The following is a 23659-nucleotide window of genomic DNA, read 5'->3' on the forward strand; positions in this document are numbered from 1 at the left end:
TTTCTCTCCCCATTCCCTCTGGTCTTCGTAATCAATCTTTGAAAAAATTCAACTTTTAGCAAAGTCATATTTTCAGACAGTAACACTGGGGGGGTCATACTTTCTGACCAGCCAGCACAACAAGGCAAAGAGCTGAATTATGGAAGAGGCTACACTGGCTGCCCAGAGCAACTGCAGCTCTGAGCTTCTGATAAGACACAATGGCAGCGCAGTGCGATGTTGCGCTGCTCTTGTGATAGCAAACATTAAGACAGATACAAGACAGACTGTAGTGAGGTAGCCAATAGCAACCACAGCAATGGCTACCTGCAAGGACAGGACTAGGAGGACAGAGGCTGACAGAATGAATGTTTGCTAAACTAATCACTATCTCAGTGACAGCAAGCATTCACACATACAAGAGTGAGGTAGCCAATAGCAACCACAGCAATGGCTACCTCGCAAGGACAGGACAGAATAGTCAGGAAATAGAATCAAAAGGCAGGCAAATGTAATACATAGACAAATATACAATAGATATGATTTCCTAGCGTATTACAATTTAGAGCTATCAATGAAACTACAACGACTGACTAGTATATATATATATATATATATATATATATATATATATATATATATATATATATATATCGGCAATGAACCGATATATAACATAAGGAAGGAAGGAACACTGGCTAGGATCAGGAGCAATACAGCGAACAAGGCTAAGGAATACAAAATCTCTATACTAGAATGAGTACGTATATATGTCCCCGTGGAGAATATATAATGTAGATCCACAGGATTAACTGAACTAAGACAAGAAATATATTTTACAATATCAAGGGACCCATTAACAGCCTAGACAGAGCTGAAACTATGATGGGCAGAGCACGCTTGCAGGAAGCAAACCTTTATACTGAGGTCATCCAATGAGAGCAGAGATGCAAATCTCCACACAGCTAAATGGTAATCATTCAATCCTGAGCTGGCTTGAATACCATTTGCTAGCTGAAAGACCATCATAACAAATGCATGCAGTACTATGCAAAAACATGCATGCAGGAAATCCAGGGCTATCTGGCTGCAGCTCAGCTGCAGCAAACCATTAGTGGAATAATGACAGTATTCTGAGCTGTCCAGAACTGCAGAGCAATTGCAAATGACAAAGTGACTCACTGCAAATGCACAAACGAATGCAGATTGACAAACCAGAACTGTCCATTTGCAGCTCCACCTGCGATGGACAGAACACGTCACAGGAGGAATCCTAACAGACAGGAAGAGGCTGGGTTTCCACAATGTTCCCTCCTATCCCCCTCCCACTCCTTCCTCTTCCCAATTGCTACAGTGGTTAGCTACCGTACCATGGCCTTCTCTCTTAAAGCACCCATGAATCAGGGGAAAACAATTGAATCAAGCACATGGAGGGCTAGAAGCCTGACTCCGCTTGCTGCCGTCGGGGGACATCACGTTCCCAGTCCACAGCATCCTGCAAGTTCCCCCGAGTGGCTACGAGCAATTCTGAACAGGGCACATGGAGGTTTTGAACCGCACATAGGCAGTGAAAGAAACTGCTCTTCGACAAGCGATTCCTTTAGCTGTACACACGTGCTTCAGAATTCACACATGCCCAGTTCTGAATCGTCCAGCACCGCTGGGGGGGGTGAACTTCCGAGAGGTAGCCAGTTAAAGAACAAGAGGACTGGGGACAGCGAACAAGAGGGACCTTGAAGACAACTAGCACCCTCAGGCTTCTCAGGAGAAGGTAAACTTGGCACCATGGGTTTGAGTCATTCAATTTGTTTCATTCTGATTCAGAGGTACTTTAGGCTTTAATAGTGTAAGTCAGTGATCCAATGACCTCCACCTTGCTGGTAAATAGACTTCTAATTGGCTTCACAGTTTATCAGTTCAAAACAAAAAAAAAGTAATCAGAAATGCAGACTAGACAGCACCAGTGGGAGAGCAATAGTCGAATAGTTAGTACTACCTCAAGCAGTAAAAACCAATCAGTACAACAGCTAATACATTTTTGACGGGACCTCTATTTCAAAATTGAGTGGTGCACCAGTTGCTACTGAATACACCAAAAAAAAAAAAAAAAACACACAACAACAACAAAGCTAATAGTGGGGGGGTGGGGGGGGACATGGGGTGGAGACGTGACTACTGCAGAGTATTCCTAGCCACGAAAAATAGAGTAGGACCATTTTCCAAGTGAAACCCAGTAGCATACTATTATTGGAAATGGCTTTTATTATATCCTGAAAGTTTTATCCTCAACTTGCAGCATGAGTGTGCTTTGTCCCACTGCTTGAACCAAGTTGCAGCATTTTCTGCTTTTGAAAAAAAATCAGGTCAGAGAAGCACTAAAAGTGGCCATATGCACATCGATTATCTCACTTGATTACTGGCAGATTCAATCACTCTACAACTGATCAAATTTCTATTTTTACCTAAATCAATCTGAACTATCGAGAGGACAAGACAGAACATTTCTGTTGATTGGGTGGAGGCCAAGAGTGGTGGTCAATCCAATACAATATGTTGGTTTGATCTATATTCAATAGATTTAATGAAATCTAGCTATCCTTGATCCTGCCTCGTCAGTCTGGCAGTCCAGACTCGAACTTAGCTAGTGACCTTCGCCCCTGTGCAGTTATTATAATGCACACATAGTGGTGATAAACCCCAAAAGTCAAGAGGCTATGGTGTACTGTATTCGCCACATCTGCACTCCTTATTACTTTGCCAGTGGTTAAAATTGTTATGATCATTTCCCATTGTGCAAACATTGGAGTGCTTGCTAGTCCTGTTTAAACAGTATAGTCATTTACTGGGTAAAGCCATGGAAAAAAAAAGTTTGTTTTTTTACAACTTTCTGTTTTAAGAAAGCAAACTTGTTTCCCATCGCATTTTAGCAAGGGGGCTTTTTGGTCCATTGTAGCCCCTTACACACTCCTAGGAGTTCCGGTGTTGTGTCTGATTGCGTTGCCTGTTAATTTGCGCTGCCCAGCATGTGCAGTAGGAGACTGTGCGCCACATTTCCCATTTAATTATGCTGCCGGTGGTAAAATACTAAAAATATCCGCTTCCACACATCCTACACTCCCCACATTTTCAGGGTAGGGAGGGGAGGAGAGGAGAGGGCCAAAGTACAGCCCCGAGCCCTGCTGGTTGCTGAGATAGGTTTCTGTAATCTGTCTCCTGAACCAGTGGAGCTTGGGGGCTGCAATTTGGCATAGAGGACGTTCAGGGGTGTCCCTCCCTACCCTGAAAATTTGGGGAGTGTAGGATGTGTGGAAGCAGCGATATTTAGCATTCTACCACCAGCAGCATAATTAACTTCACACTGAGCATGCATGCTACTCAGTGTGGAAGGGAGCTTCCGGGCAGCACAAACAGACATTACACCGGTTCACCGTAGCTTGCTGGGTACTCTGTAACTCTGGGTAAAGCTAGGGAGCAATGTATTCAAACTACTGCCCAGTGTTGCCAACCTCAGAAATACATTTTTACTGATAAAGCACAAAAAATTTACTGACAGAACACTTTTTTACTGACATCTAATATTATTGAAATTAAATGAGATATCACACATGCGCCTTTACGTGCAATACACCGGCAACCATGTGGGGAGCAAATGAGGAAGAAGAGTGCAGTGGCGGAAACACCGGACAGGTCAAGTATTAATGCACGACATCTGGGAGGGGGGGGGGCGGAGGGGACTTTGTTACAATTACATTTGGGGGATGCGACCAGGGGTGTCCGTCACATTAGTTCTTGATTATCGCAGCCCTTACCGCTGCACACCTTATCGAGCATGTCAACCTGAGATTTCCCAGCATGTCCGATTGTTACATGCGATCGATGCATGCAACCAATTTCGGCCCGAAATTGGTTTGATTGTCAACTAGGCATGCTCTTGATGGCACCGGTTTTTATAATATCAATAATATTTGTCTTATTTGATGGTTGATCGGCTGCCAAGTTTACAGATGTATGGCCATCTTTAGCTAGAGCAGTGTACATTCAAAAGTGATATGTGAACTGATAAGCGGTAAGTGCTGTGATCTTCTAAGAAAGAGAGAGGGTTTTTTTACTGACACCACACATTTTTTCATGGACATTTTTTCATGTTGACTTTTTTACTGACTGTCAGTAAATTTACTGACGGTTGGCAACACTGCTACTGCCCTTTCCTGTGTCACACCCTTAGCAGAGGACAATAAGAACTGGCACTCCTGAATTTGTAACTATGCCTCAATTATTTTGATTGTACTTTTTCACCAACTTTTAGGTAGTTTTTTAGTTGTAAAATGCTTAAAAGTTGTTATACAAAGAATATGAAAATTATCTGCTAGGTGAAAACTCCGGTGAAAAAATGAATTGCATATGGGCCAACGTTCTAAGTGGGTACAAAGTCCAACATATCAGTCTCTGCACATCTGAGATTTCCCTGCTCTATGTGGATGTGTCTGTCTCTCTATAACCTGAGGCAGATCCTCTGCATGTGGTAAAATATAAGAGGGTCACTGACCTGAGCAAATGTAAAAAAAATAAATAAATAAAAAAGGTTTACAAAGAAGCCAAAGCCAATCTATCAACTCAAAATAAGCAAAAAGCTAAAAGCTCTGTCACAGTTAAATCACTTTCAATTTTGAAAACAGGGTCACTTGACAAGACAGACATAAGTTCAGACTGTGAACGCCCTTCTGAGCCACAGGCAACACAATGTGAGGTGTCTGCTTTTGGTATACAAACACGCTCTGCAGTGCTTTAGTGTCACACCCACCCGCTTCTATTCCTGTACTAGTGTGGTCACATGTACACTAGACACTAGCATGCCCAGAGCCTCGTCCACATGTCTAAATACAGAAACACAACAGCATGTTGATTCACAGGCTACTGCATCTGCTGCAAACCATGTAGGTAGGGTAAAGCTTCCCACAGACATAAGTTAATAGTTGGCAGCACAGAGCAAGATCAGGCTGTCAACTTTCTTTCTGAGCAACAAGCACTAAACAGATGTTATTTATTCTACACAGTAACTAGCGCTGCAAAACTAGCATTTATCCCATCTAACAGTAATGACAAGCAGAACTATCACTCCTACTCCCCGACAAGTGCTGCAAAACTAGCATTCCTCCCATGGGGCAACACTGCAAATCTATCATTCATCTCTCTGGCTACCAGCAATAATAAGCACAACTATCAGTGCTTGTTCACATCTAGGGCGTTTTCAGCCTTTTTTCAAGAGCAGGCGATTTTCAAAATTGCCCACAAAATGTTTGTGCAATGATTCTCTATGAGAAGGTTCATATCAGCGGGCTTCGTCCGCTTTGCGCTCCGCAAAGCGATGCCTGTACCATTTTCGGGGCGATTTTGCTCTAATAGAAGGTATAGGAAGAGCGCTAAATGCTCACAAAGTGTTTTGTGCGGCGATTGCGTTCGCGATTTTAAGAATAAATACATTGTATTATTTCCGGGTCAAAGGGTTCAGTTCCTGACTTGCGTCAGGGAGTGGAAAAAAATTGCTTTAGAAAAGCGCTTTTTAAAAAAATGCAGCGCACAGGCAAGTGCCGGGAGGCGCTAAAAAAAATATGCACAAAATTGCAAAACGATTTTGGATCTGAACAGAGCCTCACTACTATTTCCAGGCAACAAGTGCTGTAACACTATCATTACTCCCTCAGGGAAACAAACACTGCAAAGCTACCATTTCTCCCTCCGGCTACCAGCAATGACAAACACAACGATGACATGCACTGCACAAGTATCACTTCTACTCCTGGGTAACATGCACTGCACAAGTATCACTGCTACTCCTGGGTAACATGCACTGCACAAGTATCACTGCTACTGCTGGGTAACATGCACTGCACAAGTATCACTGCTACTCCTGGGTAACATGCACTGCACAAGTATCACTGCTACTGCTGGGTAACATGCACTGCACAAGTATCACTGCTACTCCTGGGTAACATGCACTGCACAAGTATCACTGCTACTCCTGGGTAACATGCACTGCACAAGTATCACTGCTACTCCTGGGTAACATGCACTGCACAAGTATCACTGCTACTCCTGGGTAACATGCACTGCACAAGTATCACTGCTACTCCTGGGTAACATGCACTGCACAAGTATCGCTGCTACTCCTGGGTAACATGCACTGCACAAGTATCACTGCTACTCCTGGGTAACATGCACTGCAAAAGTATCACTGCTACTCCTGGGTAACATGCACTGCACAAGTATCACTGCTACTCCTGGGTAACATGCACTGCACAAGTATCACTGCTACTCCTGGGTAACATGCACTGCACAAGTATCACTGCTACTCCTGGGTAACATACACTGCACAAGTATCACTGCTACTCCTGGGTAACATGCACTGCACAAGTATCACTGCTACTCCTGGGTAACATGCACTGCACAAGTATCACTGCTACTCCTGGGTAACATGCACTGCACAAGTATCACTGCTACTCCTGGGTAACATGCACTGCACAAGTATCGCTGCTACTCCTGGGTAACATGCACTGCACAAGTATCACTTCTACTCCTGGGTAACATGCACTGCACAAGTATCACTTCTACTCCTGGGTAACATGCACTGCAAAAGTATCACTGCTACTCCTGGGTAACATGCACTGCACAAGTATCACTGCTACTCCTGGGTAACATGCACTGCACAAGTATCACTGCTACTCCTGGGTAACATGCACTGCACAAGTATCACTGCTACTCCTGGGTAACATGCACTGCACAAGTATCGCTGCTACTCCTGGGTAACATGCACTGCACAAGTATCACTTCTACTCCTGGGTAACATGCACTGCACAAGTATCACTTCTACTCCTGGGTAACATGCACTGCAAAAGTATCACGTCTACTCCTGGGTAACATACACTGCACAAGTATCACGTCTACTCCTGGGTAACATGCACTGCACACATATCACTGCTACTCCTGGGTAACATGCAGTGCACAACTATCACTTCTACTCCTGGGTAACATGCACTGCACAAGTATCACTTCTACTCCTGGGTAACATGCACTGCACAAGTATCACTGCTACTCCTGGGTAACATGCACTGCACAAGTATCACTGCTACTCCTGGGTAACATGCACTGCACAAGTATCGCTTCTACTCCTGGGTAACATGCACTGCACAAGTATCACTGCTACTCCTGGGTAACATGCACTGCACAAGTATCACTGCTACTCCTGGGTAACATGCACTGCACAAGTATCACTGCTACTCCTGGGTAACATGCACTGCACAAGTATCGCTTCTACTCCTGGGTAACATGCACTGCACAACTATCACTTCTACTCCTGGGTAACATGCACTGCACAAGTATCAGTGCATGCATCACGGCACGAACACACAAATCGCTCAGAAATCCGATAATGAACTTAATTTCCGCTGAACAAAAAGCCCTCTTACTAAAATGTTATGGAAAACAAGTTTGCTTTCTTAAAACAGAAAGTTTTAAGAAAGCAAAGGTTTTATTTCCATAGCTTTACCCAGCAGATGAAAATACTGTTTAAATAGGATTAACAAACACTCCAATGTTTGGAAAATGGCAAATGCACATTTCATAGATCATAACAATTTTAATCAGTGAATAAGGAGTGCAGATGTGGCGAATACACTATACTCATGACTACAGGGGTTTACCAGAGGCCCTCCTTCAACCGCTGTATTAGCGCTTTATTGGTACTATGCTAGTAATGATCGCCTCTATGTGTGCTTTATAATAACTGCACAGGGGCGAAGGTCACTAGCTGAGATCGAGTCTGGACTGCCAGACTGACGAGGCAGGATCAAGGATAGCTGGATTTCATTAGATCTATTGAAAATTGATCAAACCAACATATTGCATTGGACATTGTATTGGATTGACTGCCACTCTTGGCCTCCACCCAATCAACAGAAATGTTCTGTCTTGTCCTCTTGATAGTTCAGATTGATTTAGGTAAAAATAGAAATTGCATCAGTTGTAGAGTGACTGAATCTGCAGGTAATCAAGTGAGGAAAGCACCTTTAGTGCTGCTCTGACCTGATTTTTTTCAAAAGACAGGTAATTAGGTGAGTATTTTGGGACTTCTCTTTTCACTTTAGAATGGGGAGGAGTTACGACAGGAAGGGGAATGTTTTTACTGGGGAGGAGGGGCTTGGAGGCATCAGAGTAGAAATAGGTATGCCATAGTGGGGAACTGGTTTTGAGGGTGGAAATCAATCGACCATAGTGGAATTGTTAAATCTATTATCTAAGCAACTTATAAGGGCTAATACAAAGAGTAATATCCACAAACAATCATATGGACAATTAATACTGCATGTCATATTAACATACATAGGTATATGATTGGATTTCCATCTGATCTTTTGTATTTGATCACCTTCCTGTGTCTCTCCTGTTGTGTTGATTGACTGTTCTATCATACAAAGGGCATGATTCACAAAGCATTTTTCCTCTGTTTTCACCTTATCTACAATACATTTTTAAGCTTCCAAAGAGCAAAAATATAATATAATTAAGGTAAGAAAAGCGATATTGAAATGGAGTTAATAGGAACTTACTTTGCGTGATCATTTTGCTTGTAAATGAGCTGAGAGGTTATTTAACCATTAGGTGATAAATAAGTCATTTATGAGAAGTTCTGTGAATAGAGCCCACTGAGTACAATGTAGTACGGGTGGCAGGAAAAAGTAGCCGGGTGGGGCGAGATGAGAGAATGCAAGGCCAGTGCTTTTCTGCACAACTCTTCTTACAGCAGAGGAGGAAGTGAGTCAATGACAGCCGGGTGCTCACCAAAACTAGCCGGGTGGAGCACCCGGCTAAAAGAGCCTGGGGAGAACACTGTATATAAATATACGTACCCCCGCTGCTACCACTGCTGGGCACGCTCCCGCTTATTTGTGCGCTCGTTCATATTGCCATCTGCCTGCCAGGAGATCAATGAATGGGAAAGCAATTCCTAATCATTGATCTAAGTCCCTGTAGCAAAGATCTGCGCCTTTTATGAGAAGCTGCACGATCATTCTAATAAATAAAAGTTTCCCATCCTCAGTACACTTACTGTAAGCATACATATTTCTCTTACAGGATGCAAAAAAAAAAAAAAGACTGAGGCCATCTTGTGGCCAAATAGTAAAACTACATCTAAAAGCTTTTTTTTTTTTTTTAAATGCAAAGATCGTTTTTACATTTTAAATTAACCCGTTTCCTCCCACACTCCCCAATAGTTACCAACATTTTATCTTTTTTGTAAAAAAATAAATAAAATAAATTTACAATTATAAAAAAAAATACATAGTTTTCTTAGGGACTGAACTTTTTTAATATGTATGTCAAGAGGGTATAATACTGTTACTTTATAAATTATGGGCTTTTTATTAATGATGGATGCAAAACTGAAAAAAATGCATCTTTATTTCCTAATAAAATATTGGCGCCAGACATTGTGATAGGGACATCATTTAAATGGTGTAATAACCAGTAAAATGGGCAAATAAATTACATGGATTTTAATTACGGTAGCATGCATTATTTAAAAATTATAATGGCCGAAAACTGAAAAATAAGGCTTTTTTTCCAATTCTTTTTTTATTTTCCCATTTAAAAAACATTTAGAATAAAATAATTCTTGGCATAATGTACCACCCATAGTAAGCCTAATTAGTGATAAAAAAAAACCACACATTTAACACATTATATTCTGATAAGTAGAGATAAAGTTATTGGCAAATGAATGGAAGGAGAGCTGAAAGGTGAAAATTGCTTGGATGCTGAAGGGGTAAAACCCCTCAGTTGTGAAGTGTTCTGCTTATCCGGACCTTAGTCTGGCATAAAGCCAGCCACCTACAGCTCTTTCGTCTACAAAGACTTTAGTCTACATTTTAGATTAGAAGACAATAAACATATGGTACTCTCAGCGCAGTCCTACCAGTAGATGATAGAAGCCGCACACATACAGCCAATAGGGTTCGCTGATCCCAGCTGAGCACTGCTCCTACAGGATATACACTGATATTCAACAGTGTTTCCCAAGACACTGAAAAGCATCTGAACAGATCATGTGTCTTATACGCACTGGACTGAGAAAGCTTTCTGAGCAATGCCAAAACCAAGCGTGTCTCAATATTATGCAAGTACCCATCTGCCTTCAGCCCTATGACTCCTTTTGCTCATTCAAAAACAATGAATGGACCTGATCAACTCTGTATTTCATTGGCAACCTTTCCCCTTTATTGATCAATCAAGCTGAAAAACACACCACACATCAACACAGATAATATAAAAGCCTAAGGACTTTCATGTTACCTTGTAGATTGAAGGCACTAGTCTACTTTAGGGGGCCAAGCAGGAAAGGATATTCAGCTAACATGATTGGCACCCTCTCAAAGTGCTGGGTTTCCAATAGGTTGTAGTAAGCTACACCCACACTATTTGGCCAATCACAATGCTTTGTGCGGTAAGAGGGTACTGTGATAGGAGAACTGTTCCCTATGAGGTTTGCTGCTGGTTCCTCTAAAGTTGACTAGCACTGCAGATTGTACACAACCTGCAGTGATTTTAAAGAGACACTGAAGCGAAAAAAAATTATGATATTATGATTTGTATGTGTAGTACAGCTAAGAAAATCAGATACATCAGTCTAATTGTTTCCAGTACAGGAAGAGCTAAGAAACTCCAGTTGTTATCTCTATGCAAAAAAGCCATTAATCTCTACGACTAAGTTAGTCATGGAGAGGGCTGTTATCTTGACTTTTATTATCTCAACTGTAAGTTAACTGTTTACTTTTTCTCTGCTAGAGGAGAGGTCATTACTTCACAGACTGCTCTGAAAGACTCATTTTGAAAGCTTAGTGTTGTGTAATCTGCACATATTATAGAATGATGCAATGTTAGAAAAAACACTATATACCTGAAAATAAAAGTATGAGAATATTTTCTTTGCTGCTAATCTTCTAGTAATTATTCATAGTACACAACCAATTCATTATATAATATTTTTTTTTCGCTTCAGTGTCTCTTTAAACTGACAGCAACACAAATGATTTGAACCAGCCTTTAGCCATATAATACCTGGCTGAACAGGAAATGTTGACATTTTTATTTAGCTACTCAAATCTCCACTGTGTATAAAAGAGGACCAGGGACAGTCTCTGCCTGAATTTGTATCCAGCAGACAAGGACAATCTACTGCAATGTTACCCCTATTCAGTTAAAAAAAACTCCACCAAGTTTGAAAAAGAACATAAAAATACATGAACAACAAACACTATTCTGCACCATCTGAAACCACGTTTGATCCACAGGAAGTGCTAGATAGTCCAGAGGCTTCCCCCATCCTCCTCAATCACACCATTTCAGCGATGGGAGCCTCTGAACATATTCAATAAGAGCTTGCCGAATATGTCCTCGCAACTGTGCTCCCATTATGTACGAGCATGGCCTCGCTACACAGGTGCAAGTATGGCTGCGCAGGAGAATGAAGGCACTCGTGGGCAGCTTTTTGCTCCGTGCTATTGTGTAGGGGCAGGTTGCACTTGCACAACGCTTCAAAACAGACAACCAAATAATTCATAAGAAAGCCTGAGAATATAGGAGGAAACAGCAGTGGCCAAGGAAAACTCCACAAACACGGGGAGAAAATACACATTACAAGCAAATAGTGCAATGCATATGCACGGTGTCAGACCGCTGACCCACTTACAGTGATGTGAAAAACAATTTGCCCCCTTCCTGATTTCTTATTCTTTTGCCTGTTTGTCACACTTAAATGTTTCTGCTCATCAAAAACCGTTAACTATTAATCAAAGATAACATAATTGAACACAAAATGCAGTTTTAAATGATGGTTTTTATTATTTAGTGAGAAAAAAAACTCCAAATCTACATGGCCCTGTGTGAAAAAGTGATTGCCCCCCCTTGTTATAAAATAACTTAACTGTGGTTTATCACACCTGAGTTCAATTTCTGTAGTCACCCCCAGGCCTGATTACTGCCACACCTGTTTCAATCAAGTAATCACTTAAATAGGAGCTATTTGACACAGAGAAGTAGACCAAAAGCATCTCAAAAGCACCTCAAAAGCTAGACATCATGCCAAGAGCCAAAGAAATTCAGGAACAAATGAGAACAAAAGAAATTGAGATCTATCAGTCTGGTAAAGCTCATAAAGCCATTTCTAAAGCTTTGGGACTCCAGCGAACCACAGTGAGAGCCATTATCCACAAATGGCAAAAACATGGAACAGTGATGAACCTTCCCAGGAGTAGCCGGCCAACCAAAATTACATCAAGAGCGCAGAGAAAACTCATCCGAGAGGTCACAAAAGACCCCAGGACAACATCTAAAGAACTGCAGGCCTCACTTGCCTCAATTAAGGTCAGTTTTCACGACTCCACCATAAGAAAGAGACTGGGCAAAAACAGCCTGCATGGCAGATATCCAAGGCGCAAACCACTTTTAAGCAAAAAGAACATTAAGGCTTGTCTCAATTTTGCTAAAAAAGATCTCAATGATTGCCAAGACTTTGGGGAAAATACCTTGTGGACCGACGAGACAAAAGTTGAACTTTTTGGAAGGTCCCGTTACATCTGGCGTAGAAGTAACACAGCATTTCAGCCACAGAACATCATACCAACAGTAAAATATGGTGGTAGTGTGATGGTCTGGGGTTGTTTTGCTGCTTCAGGACCTGGAAGGCTTGCTGTGATAGATGGAACCATGAATTCTACTGTCTACCAAAAAATCCTGAAGGAGAATGTCCGGCCATCTGTTTGTCAACTCAAGCTGAAGCGGATCTTGGGTGCTGCAGCAGGACAATGACCCAAAACACACCAGCAAATCCACCTCTGGCTGAAGAAAAACAAAATGAAGACTTTGGAGTGGCCTAGTCAAAGTCCTGACCTGAATCCTATTGAGATGTTGTGGCATGACCTTAAAAAGACGGTTCATGCTAGAAATCCCTCAAAGCTGAATTACAACAATTTTGCAAAGATGAGTGGGCCAAAATTCCTCCAGATCGCTGTAAAAGACTCGTAAGTTATCGCAAACGCTTGATTGCAGTTATTGCTGCTAAGGGTGGCCCAACCAGTTATTAGGTTCAGGGGGCAATTTCATTTTCACACAGGGCCATGTAGGTTTTGAGTTTTTTTGTCTCACTAAATAATAAAAACCATCATTTAAAACTGCATTTTGTGTAAATTATGTTATCTTTGACTAATAGTTAACGTTTTTTGATGAGCAGAAACATGATTTAAGTGTGACAAACATGCAAAAGAATAAGAAATCAGGAAGGGGGCTTATAGTTGTTCACATCACTGTAGATGTAGGAAGTAGCAGGCGCATGTGTAGCATGTCACACAGGCATGCAGGGTGCCAGGCAGTAGCACACACATCACTACGAAAAAGTGCACATCTAAACAGGGCTGTGAAGCCAGTACAAAAATCATTCGACTCCGACTCCTCAGTTTATGAAACCACCAACTTCAGGAACCCAAAATTGCTCCGACTCCTCAGTCTAATTTTTACAAAGACTATGGATTTGGTACAAAAAATCATCCGACTCCTCAGTTTATTGAAACCACCGACTCAGATGCAGACTCCGACAGGTACCCAAAATTGCTCCGACTCCTTGACTCCACAGCCCTGCATCCAAATATGCTAAGTGTTGGCAGCAGGGCTGTGGAGTCGGTCCAAAAATCCACCGACTCCGACTCCTCAGTTTAGGATTCCACCGACTCCAACTCCGACTCCACGACTCCGACTCCTCTAATTTGCATATTACAATTTTGTTGATTAAAAGTATGTAACATGAAATTCGTCTCTTAACTGCCAACGCTTAGGAATTTTACAAGACAACTGAAGTGAGAAGGATATGTAGACTACTATATTTATTCCCTTTAGACTAAAACTAGTCCTTGGTAAGAGTACTTGTAAAAGGTACAAACCGGAACAAAGAACATCTATCAGGCCCTAGGCAGTGTAAGTGTGGGTACATGTAAGAATGATGTGCAGGTACTCTGCAGGGGAATGAGGAGATTGTAAACAGACAACACCTCTGTGTTCAATGTGCACAGCATTCTCAGTGGATTCCCTGCAGCTCTGTGGGGAGTGCATATGTAGAGTATAGTACTACTGTGTAACAAAGTAAACCTGAGACAGATGAAATTAAAGTTTTATACATACCTGGGGCTTCCTCCAGCCGCCTTCAGGATAATCAGTCCCTCGTTGTCCTCCTCCGCCACCTGGATCTTCTGCTATGAGTCCAGGTACTTGAGCCAGTCAGGCGTAGTGCGCATGCACACACTCCGCCGCCAGGAGCATACTACACCTGTGCAGCACTATTGCGCAGGTGCAGAATGTTCCTGGCTGTGGGAGCGGCATGCGGCCGGACAGCGCTGACTGGCTGAATTACCAGGACTCATAGCAGAAGATCCGGGTGGTGGAGGACAGCGAGGGACTGATTAGCCTGAAGGGGGCTGGAGGAAGCCCCAGGTATGTATAAAACTTTACTTTTCATCCGTCTCAGTTACCCTTTAATTTGTAGTCACCAAACCAAATTTTAACAACATATCAAATTATTTGATTTCATCAGCAAAGGGAGTGCATACATTTGCATAAATCAGCATCAATGCAGAATTATTTCCATCTCGTTGACCATCTCTATTAGTGACACAGCTACACATCAGGCTTTATTCTTACAGCATAGATGTTATTTAGTATATATAAGAGATTCCTGTGTACACATCATATATACAGTCACAATCAGATATGTATATCTGACCTTAAAAATACGGGGACTGCTTTATTGAAGCAGCACAAGTAACTAATTTTGATTGGTTTATTTCATTTTTGTGGACTAAGCACAGCTATTACTGTATATATACTGTATATATACATGATTTTTAATGACTATTATCTGAGAAATAGAACATTTTATCATATTTTTTATTTTAATTACAGTTACAAATTCATTAGGAGTCGGAGTCGGTGCATTTTTTCCCGACTCCGACTCCAGGCACCCAAAATTGCCCGACTCCACGACTCCGACTCCACGACTCCGACTCCGACTCCACAGCCCTGGTTGGCAGCACAGAAAACATAGGTATTCAATCATCACAGTTACAAAGTAGAGTGAGAAGAATATGGAGGCTGCCATATTTATTTCCTTATAATACCAGTTGCCTGGCAGTCCTGCTTATCTCTTCAGCTGCAGCAGTATCGGTGCTAGTCTACTTTAGACGACCCAAAAAGAAACCTCATAGAGGAATTCCGCTAACATGATTGGGTGAATGGCACCCTCTCAAACTGCTAGGTTTCCAATAGGTTGTAGAAAATGATGCTCACACTATTTAGTGCTATTACAATGCTTTGTGCTGTAATAGCACTGTGATTAAAGAACTGTTCCCTATGAAGGTTCCTGCAGGGTTCCCTAAAGTAGACTAGCGCGGTAGTATTTGGATCACAGTCTTGAAACAAGCTCGCAGCTTATCTTGTCAGACTTCAGATCGGCATACTTGTTCAGGGACTATGGCTAAATATGTTAGAGGCAGATGATCACCAAGGCAATATGCATTGTTTAAAAGCACTTCAGGTGTGCATTAAAGAGACATTGAAGTGTCAAAAAAAGCATCTATTTAAAGGGAAGGTTCAGGGAGGGGATTAAAAAAATAAAAATAAATTTCCACTTACCTGGGGCTTCCTCCAGCCCGTGGCAGGCAGGAGGTGCCCTCGCCGCCGCTCCGCAGGCTGCCGGTGGTCTCCGGTGGCCGACCCGACCTGGCCAGGCCGGCGGCCAGGTCGGGCTCCTTCCGCGTTCCAAAATGCGCCTCACGGCGGCGCGCTGACGTCATGAGTTCTGAGCCTGCGCAGTAAAGCCCGGAGGACGTCCGATGACGTCAGCGCGCCGCCGTGAGGCGCATTTTGGAACGCGGAAGGAGCCCGACCTGGCCGCCGGCCTGGCCAGGTCGGGTCGGCCACCGGCAGCCTGCGGAGCGGCGCCGAGGGCACCTCCTGCCTGCCACGGACTGGAGGAAGCCCCAGGTAAGTGGATGCGGATTTTTATTTTTTTTTAAACAGTCCCTGAACCTTCCCTTTAATAAAAGTGTTTAACATAATAGCCCTAACTAAACTGCCGCATTCCCGACGCTGTAAACTATCTAAATCCCCCCTAACTCCCCCCTCCCTCTACCCCTGAAAAATCCACGACTTTCTTGGTCGTGGATTTTGCTGCCCTAAGCGCTTCCATGTGAGGCAGAGCTAAGAGCCGCAGCTCTGCCTCACATGCGTCTGTCAGCGGCGGATCTCCGCCTCTCCCCCGTCCCTCTCAGTGAAGGAGGACAGAGAGGGGCGGGGGAGAGGCGGCGATCTGGGCTGACAGATGCGTGTGAGGCAGAGCTGCGGCTCCTAGCCCTGCCTTACACGGAAGCGCTGCCCGAATTGCCCCCTGGGGAGTTTGGGGGTATTTAGCTAGATTAGAGCGGTGGGAATGTGGCGGTTTAGGTAGGGTTATTATGTTAAACACTTTTATTAAATAAAAAGATCATTTTTTTGAGACTTCAGAGTCTCTTTAACCAGCGGTCTCTGCCCCCTTAAAGGGAACCCGAGGTGAGAAGGATATTAAGGCTGCCATATTACTTTTCTTTTAAACTATGCCAGCTGCCTGGCAGTTCTCCTGATCCTGTGTCTGTAATACTTTTAGCCATAGACCTTGAACAAGCATGCAGGTACTCTGACTCAGGTGTTACTGGATTAGCCATATGTTTGCTCCAGGGTTTTGACTCACACAATACTTATTCCAGAAGATCAACAGGGCTGCCGGCCAACTGGTATAGTTTAAAAGAAAATAATTATGGCAGCCTCCACATCCCTCTCACCTCAGGTTCCCTTTAAGGACCAGGGACCGCTGGTACAAGAAACTGCCAGATACCGACGAATCGCTGCACATACCCTTTGCAACCGCCGTCCACGCTGCACACCAGGATCCTCAAGCCACCCACTCTGCGGTTTCTTATGACGGCAAATTTTCATTGGCTCCTGACCGTGTCTATAAATGTAAGCCAATGGGAGTTGCTTACATTGATGAAAATCGGCTTCTGACCGGCTCACAGAGCTCTGCCGTCATAGCGACGACAGGGCAAGTGAAGTGCCATGGACAGAGAACGACGAGATCATTGGGAGCGGCGAGAATGCGTGGCGGCGGTGAAATCTACACCCTGGCAGGTATTAGGGGAACAAAACGGGGCATAGATTTCAATCATCGGCATCTATAAAGTTAAAGGGAACCTAAACTGAGAAGTATATTAGGTTTTCCTTTTAAAATAATACCAGTTGCCTGACTCTCCTGCTGATCCTGTGTCTCTAATACTTTTAGGCACAGATCCTGAACAAGTATGCAGATCAGGTGCTCTGACTGAAGTCAGACTAGATTCACTGCATGCTTGTTTCAGATGTGTGATTCAGCCACTACTCCAGCCAAAGTGCAGCAGGACTGCCAGGCAACTGGTATTGTTTAAAAGGAAACAGCCATATCCCTCTCAGATTAGGTCCCCTTTAAGCAGCAAACATGTACACAAGTTGTCGGGCAGCAGCACACATAACCATAAAGGGTCTCAGGAAGCAGCACACAGAATCATACAGGGTAAATCTAGTGTGCAGCAAGAGATCGACACTGTCGGATCATTTTGGTCAGGCACAAGGTGAGGGCATTGTTCCCCTCCATCCCCTTCATTGTGTTCTGTGCCATCATACTTCTGGCCCTCCCTTGATAGCAACAGATTGTGTTGCTAGCCTACAGGCTACCAATGCATCTGTGTAGTACTCAGCCCCAAAATATCACCCGAGAGAGTCTGCGCTCCAATCCCTGTAGGCAACGCTACTCATACATGTGTAATTTAACCAGTTTGGGAACTTAAATATCTAGCATTAGACAAGCCAAACTTGAATTTTACATGAACATGTACTCATCATGAATAGTTATATGCAGGGTGTCAGGCTAAGGGAATGCTCAGTATGAAGGGACACATAACTATGCAGGCTACTGGGCAGCAGTACATAAAAATACGCAGGTTGTCAGGCAATGGTAAAAAAAAGGGTTACTCCGCATGTCTGGCACTGCACACAATCACACAAAGCGTACCACAGAGTCAGGCCAGTATTCAGACGATGTTGCATCGCACCATCAAAAACAGGCCTTCAGGGATCACGGCCAAGCAGGAAGTGACACGCGCTTACCGTCACTTCTTGCTTCGGGTATGCGGAAGTGCGCGGAAGCATATTGTTAAAACACGCTTCTGCGCATGAGCATCGGTGTTTGTTTAAAAATCAACGTGATGCCATAGACCAGTGGTTCCTAACCTGGGGGCGATCGCGATTTGGGTTCTAAGGGGGGCGGTAAATTTGTGGGGGGGGGGGCGACAGGGGGGCGATCAGTATGAAAAGGCTGAAAAAATAAAGTGTCGCAGTGTCACTCGTTTTTAAGAAAATTATGGGCAAAAAATATGATCTGTATAAAATATGCAAGTGTGCATGATAGAGTTGCGTAATTCCTCAGGGCTCGTTGGTCACGCGCCGGTGTAATGTCAGATATTGCAGCCCGGAAGCAGCCTTCCTCACTGAGTATCGCGCATGCTCAGTGGGAAGTTAGATATTATTTACCTGAAATATCTCCGCTTACGCACCACGTACACTCCCAAAATTTTCAGGGGAGGACGGGGACCCCCAGATCCAGCTCTGTGTCGAATTGCAGCCCCCGAGCCCCGCTAGTTCCCGAGATAGGTTTGCTGCAATCAGTCTCGAGAGCCAGCGGGGCCCGGGGGCTGCAATTCGGCACAGAGCTAGATCTGGGGGTCCTCTCCCACCCCTGAAAATTTCGGGAGTGTACGTGGTGCGGAAGCAGAGATATTTAGGACGTTTTACGTGGCTGCACAATTTAATGGGACGCAGGCTCCTACTGCGCATGCGGTGCTGCACAACGTGCGGGGCTGCAATAGCTGACATCACACCGGTAAGGGAATTGGCGCGAAGTAGTTGAGTCACCGGCTATTTTTAGCTGGCAAGGTCACAGCGCTACCCCCTCCACTGGCACCACCACCTGGCGTAAGGGTATACCGTACTAAGAGAAGGGGGGGCGACAGGGCTGAGTCGTCTTCCCCTAAGGGGCGATACCTCATAAAAGGTTGGGAACCACTGCCATAGACTAACATGACTTCCGGGACGACGCACCTCGCCTCGGGGAAGCGGTGAAAACGTGACTTGTCGTGTCGCAATGTAGCAGTATGAAAGTTTACACAGACTTTCATTGCATGGTGGTGGGGTGCGGTAAAAATACAGCACCGCCTCGTTGTGAAAGGGCCCTAAACATTACGCAGGGTATCAAGCAACAGTACACTCAGTTACACTGGATGTATGGCAACAGTATGCAAACATATGCAGGGTATCAAGCAACAGTACTTATGCAGGGTATCAGCTCGAAGTATGCAGGGTGTCAGGCAACAGTATGCACAGTCACACAGGATGCCATGCAACAGTACACAGTTACGCAGGGCATCAGGCAGCAGTATGCACAGTCACGCTGGGTGTCAGGCAGCAGTATGCACAGTTACGCTGGGTGTCAGGCAGCAGTATGCACAGTCACGCTGGGTGTAGGGCAGCAGTATGCACAGTCACGCTGGGTGTCGGGCAGCAGTATGCACAGTCGCGCTGGGTGTCGGGCAGCAGTATGCACAGTCACGCTGGGTGTCAGGCAACAGTAAGTACAGTTATGTAGGGTGTCAGGCAACAATACACACAGTCGCACAGGGCATCAGGCAGCAGTAAGCACGGTTGTCGAGGGCACCAGACAGCAATACCCACAGTCAAACAGCTTGCCAGGCAGCAGTACGCAAACGTACGCAGGGCGTCAGGTAGCAGTATGCAAAGTTATGCAGGGCATCAGGCACCAGCACACCATTACACAGGGCGGCAGGCAGCAGTATGCAGTTACGCAGGGTGAAAGGCAGTGGTATCCATAGCTCTGCAGGGCGCCAGGCAACAGTAAGCACGGTTATGTAGGATTTCAGGCAGCAGTAGGTAGAATTATGCAGGGCATCAGGCAGCAGTAAGCACAGTTATGCAGAGTGTCAGGCAGCAGTAAGCACAGTTACGCAGAGTGTCAGGCAGCTATATCCACAGTTACGCAGGATGTCAGGCCGCAGTAGGCACAGTTACGCAGGGTGTCAGGCCGCAGTAGGCACAGTTACGCAGGGTGTCAGGCCGCAGTAAGCACAGTTACGCAGGGTGTCAGGCCGCAGTAAGCACAGTTACGCAGGGTGTCAGGCCGCAGTAAGCACAGTTACGCAGGGTGTCAGGCCGCAGTAAGCACAGTTACGCAGGGTGTCAGGCCGCAGTAAGCACAGTTACGCAGGGTGTCAGGCCGCAGTAAGCACAGTTACGCAGGGTGTCAGGCCGCAGTAAGCACAGTTACGCAGGGTGTCAGGCCGCAGTAAGCACAGTTACGCAGGGTGTCAGGCCGCAGTAAGCACAGTTACGCAGGGTGTCAGGCCGCAGTAAGCACAGTTACGCAGGGTGTCAGGCCGCAGTAAGCACAGTTACGCAGGGTGTCAGGCCGCAGTAAGCACAGTTACGCAGGGTGTCAGGCCGCAGTAAGCACAGTTACGCAGGGTGTCAGGCCGCAGTAAGCACAGTTACGCAGGGTGTCAGGCCGCAGTAAGCACAGTTACGCAGGGTGTCAGGCCGCAGTAAGCACAGTTACGCAGGGTGTCAGGCCGCAGTAAGCACAGTTACGCAGGGTGTCAGGCCGCAGTAAGCACAGTTACGCAGGGTGTCAGGCCGCAGTAAGCACAGTTACGCAGGGTGTCAGGCCGCAGTAAGCACAGTTACGCAGGGTGTCAGGCCGCAGTAAGCACAGTTACGCAGGGTGTCAGGCCGCAGTAAGCACAGTTACGCAGGGTGTCAGGCCGCAGTAAGCACAGTTACGCAGGGTGTCAGGCCGCAGTAAGCACAGTTACGCAGGGTGTCAGGCCGCAGTAAGCACAGTTACGCAGGGTGTCAGGCCGCAGTAAGCACAGTTACGCAGGGTGTCAGGCCGCAGTAAGCACAGTTACGCAGGGTGTCAGGCCGCAGTAAGCACAGTTACGCAGGGTGTCAGGCCGCAGTAAGCACAGTTACGCAGGGTGTCAGGCCGCAGTAAGCACAGTTACGCAGGGTGTCAGGCCGCAGTAAGCACAGTTACGCAGGGTGTCAGGCCGCAGTAAGCACAGTTACGCAGGGTGTCAGGCCGCAGTAAGCACAGTTACGCAGGGTGTCAGGCCGCAGTAAGCACAGTTACGCAGGGTGTCAGGCCGCAGTAAGCACAGTTACGCAGGGTGTCAGGCCGCAGTAAGCACAGTTACGCAGGGTGTCAGGCCGCAGTAAGCACAGTTACGCAGGGTGTCAGGCCGCAGTAAGCACAGTTACGCAGGGTGTCAGGCCGCAGTAAGCACAGTTACGCAGGGTGTCAGGCCGCAGTAAGCACAGTTACGCAGGGTGTCAGGCCGCAGTAAGCACAGTTACGCAGGGTGTCAGGCCGCAGTAAGCACAGTTACGCAGGGTGTCAGGCAGCAGTAAGCACAGTTACGCAGGGTGTCAGGCAGCAGTAAGCACAGTTACGCAGGGTGTCAGGCAGCAGTAAGCACAGTTACGCAGGGTGTCAGGCAGCAGTAAGCACAGTTACGCAGGGTGTCAGGCAGCAGTAAGCACAGTTACGCAGGGTGTCAGGCAGCAGTAAGCACAGTTACGCAGGGTGTCAGGCAGCAGTAAGCACAGTTACGCAGGGTGTCAGGCAGCAGTAAGCACAATTACGCAGGGTGTCAGGCAGCAGTAAGCACAGTTACGCAGGGTGTCAGGCAGCAGTAAGCACAGTTACGCAGGGTGTCAGGCCGCAGTACAGACAGCTATTACACAGGGTGTCAGGCAGCAGTACACAACTGTACATGGTCCTGGGTAAAATAGTTATGTAGAGTGTCATGCATAGCCCATAGTGATGTAGGGAGTCAAGTGCTAGTAACGTGACACAGGGCATCAGGCAGCACATAGTCCTGCAGGGCATCAGGCAGCACATAGTCCTGCAGGGCATCAGGCAGCACATAGTCCTGCAGGGCATCAGGCAGCACATAGTCCTGCAGGGCATCAGGCAGCACATAGTCCTGCAGGGCATCAGGCAGCACATAGTCCTGCAGGGCATCAGGCAGCACATAGTCCTGCAGGGCATCAGGCAGCACAGTCCTGCAGGGTATCAGGCAGCACAGTCCTGCAGGGTATCAGGCAGCACATAGTCCTGCAGGGCATCAGGCAGCACATAGTCCTGCAGGGCATCAGGCAGCACATAGTCCTGCAGGGCATCAGGCAGCACATAGTCCTGCAGGGCATCAGGCAGCACATAGTCCTGCAGGGCATCAGGCAGCACATAGTCCTGCAGGGCATCAGGCAGCACATAGTCCTGCAGGGCATCAGGCAGCACATAGTCCTGCAGGGCATCAGGCAGCACATAGTCCTGCAGGGCATCAGGCAGCACATAGTCCTGCAGGGCATCAGGCAGCACATAGTCCTGCAGGGCATCAGGCAGCACATAGTCCTGCAGGGCATCAGGCAGCACATAGTCCTGCAGGGCATCAGGCAGCACATAGCCCTGCAGGGCATCAGGCAGCACATAGCCCTGCAGGGCATCAGGCAGCACATAGCCCTGCAGGGCATCAGGCAGCACATAGCCCTGCAGGGCATCAGGCAGCACATAGCCCTGCAGGGCATCAGGCAGCACATAGTCCAGCAGTGTATCAGGTAGCACATAGTCTTGCAGGGTATCAGGCAGCACAGAGTGATAGGGTGTCAGGCTGCACACAGTGATGTACAGTGTAAGGCACAGCACATAGTGCTGCAGGGTGTCGGGCACTCACCCACTCTCCCGCATGACATTGCTGTCCCCGCAGTCACACGCTCCCCCCGCCTGGCTGCGGAACATGTTGAAGTCATGGCCTTGGTGCTCCCCTTGCTGGAAGCAGTCGGCACACAGGGACATGCAGGGGGAGATGCCGCACGTCCGGCAGCGGTAGGCCACGAAGTTGGCAGTCCACACCAGGCCGCACAGGGTGGCGTTGTCATAGCTGCGCACCGCCCGGCAGAAGTCCTCGAAGTTGTCCCCTCCGGCCAGCAGTGAGCGGCACCAGTCCAGCGCCTCCCCCGGTGGCCGCTCCGCACACAGCACCCAGCCCAGCAGCTCGTCCAGCTCCGCCCGCTCCCCGCGCCTCAGCTCACTCTGCAGCCGGGAAGCCGTGGCATCCCTATCCCGGCTCAGCGGCGCCTCTGCCGCCATCATGACTGACTGACCGCCGCTGCTCACTGCTTGTGTGCCGAGTACGGAGCTGCTTCCGCGCTCTCGCGAGATCTCCACCGCCTCCTGTCATCTGCCCGGCGAGAGCGCCGCTCACATGCTGCACGGAGTAGTGACAGCTCCAAAGCAGCAGCGTGTGTGACGGCAGCAGTGTGGAGACGCTATCACTGACAGAATAGTCACCTGTACATTACTATACATGCACTGATGAGGATCAAACAATCCGAAACAGCCTGTATGCATGTTGGATTATTATGGCTCTGTACACATTAACAAGCT

General features: G+C 46.3%; 1 protein-coding gene across 8 annotated transcripts in view; it reads right to left on the bottom strand.

Moving 5' to 3' along the window:
• The window catches only part of UBR3 (ubiquitin protein ligase E3 component n-recognin 3), a 329771-nt gene extending 306322 nt beyond the window's left edge, over positions 1 to 23449 (bottom strand). For all 8 annotated transcript variants that reach the window (XM_068245563.1, XM_068245562.1, XM_068245559.1 and 5 more), the window contains exon 1: positions 22947 to 23449. In XM_068245563.1, coding sequence (XP_068101664.1) covers positions 22947 to 23365 — 419 coding nt within the window. In that variant the 5' untranslated portion in view covers positions 23366 to 23449. The remainder of the gene's footprint in view (positions 1 to 22946) is intronic.
• Between the last annotated feature and the right edge of the window lie 210 nt (positions 23450 to 23659).

This window comes from Hyperolius riggenbachi, chromosome 7 (assembly GCF_040937935.1).
Source record: "Hyperolius riggenbachi isolate aHypRig1 chromosome 7, aHypRig1.pri, whole genome shotgun sequence".
NCBI classification, from domain to species: domain Eukaryota; kingdom Metazoa; phylum Chordata; class Amphibia; order Anura; family Hyperoliidae; genus Hyperolius; species Hyperolius riggenbachi.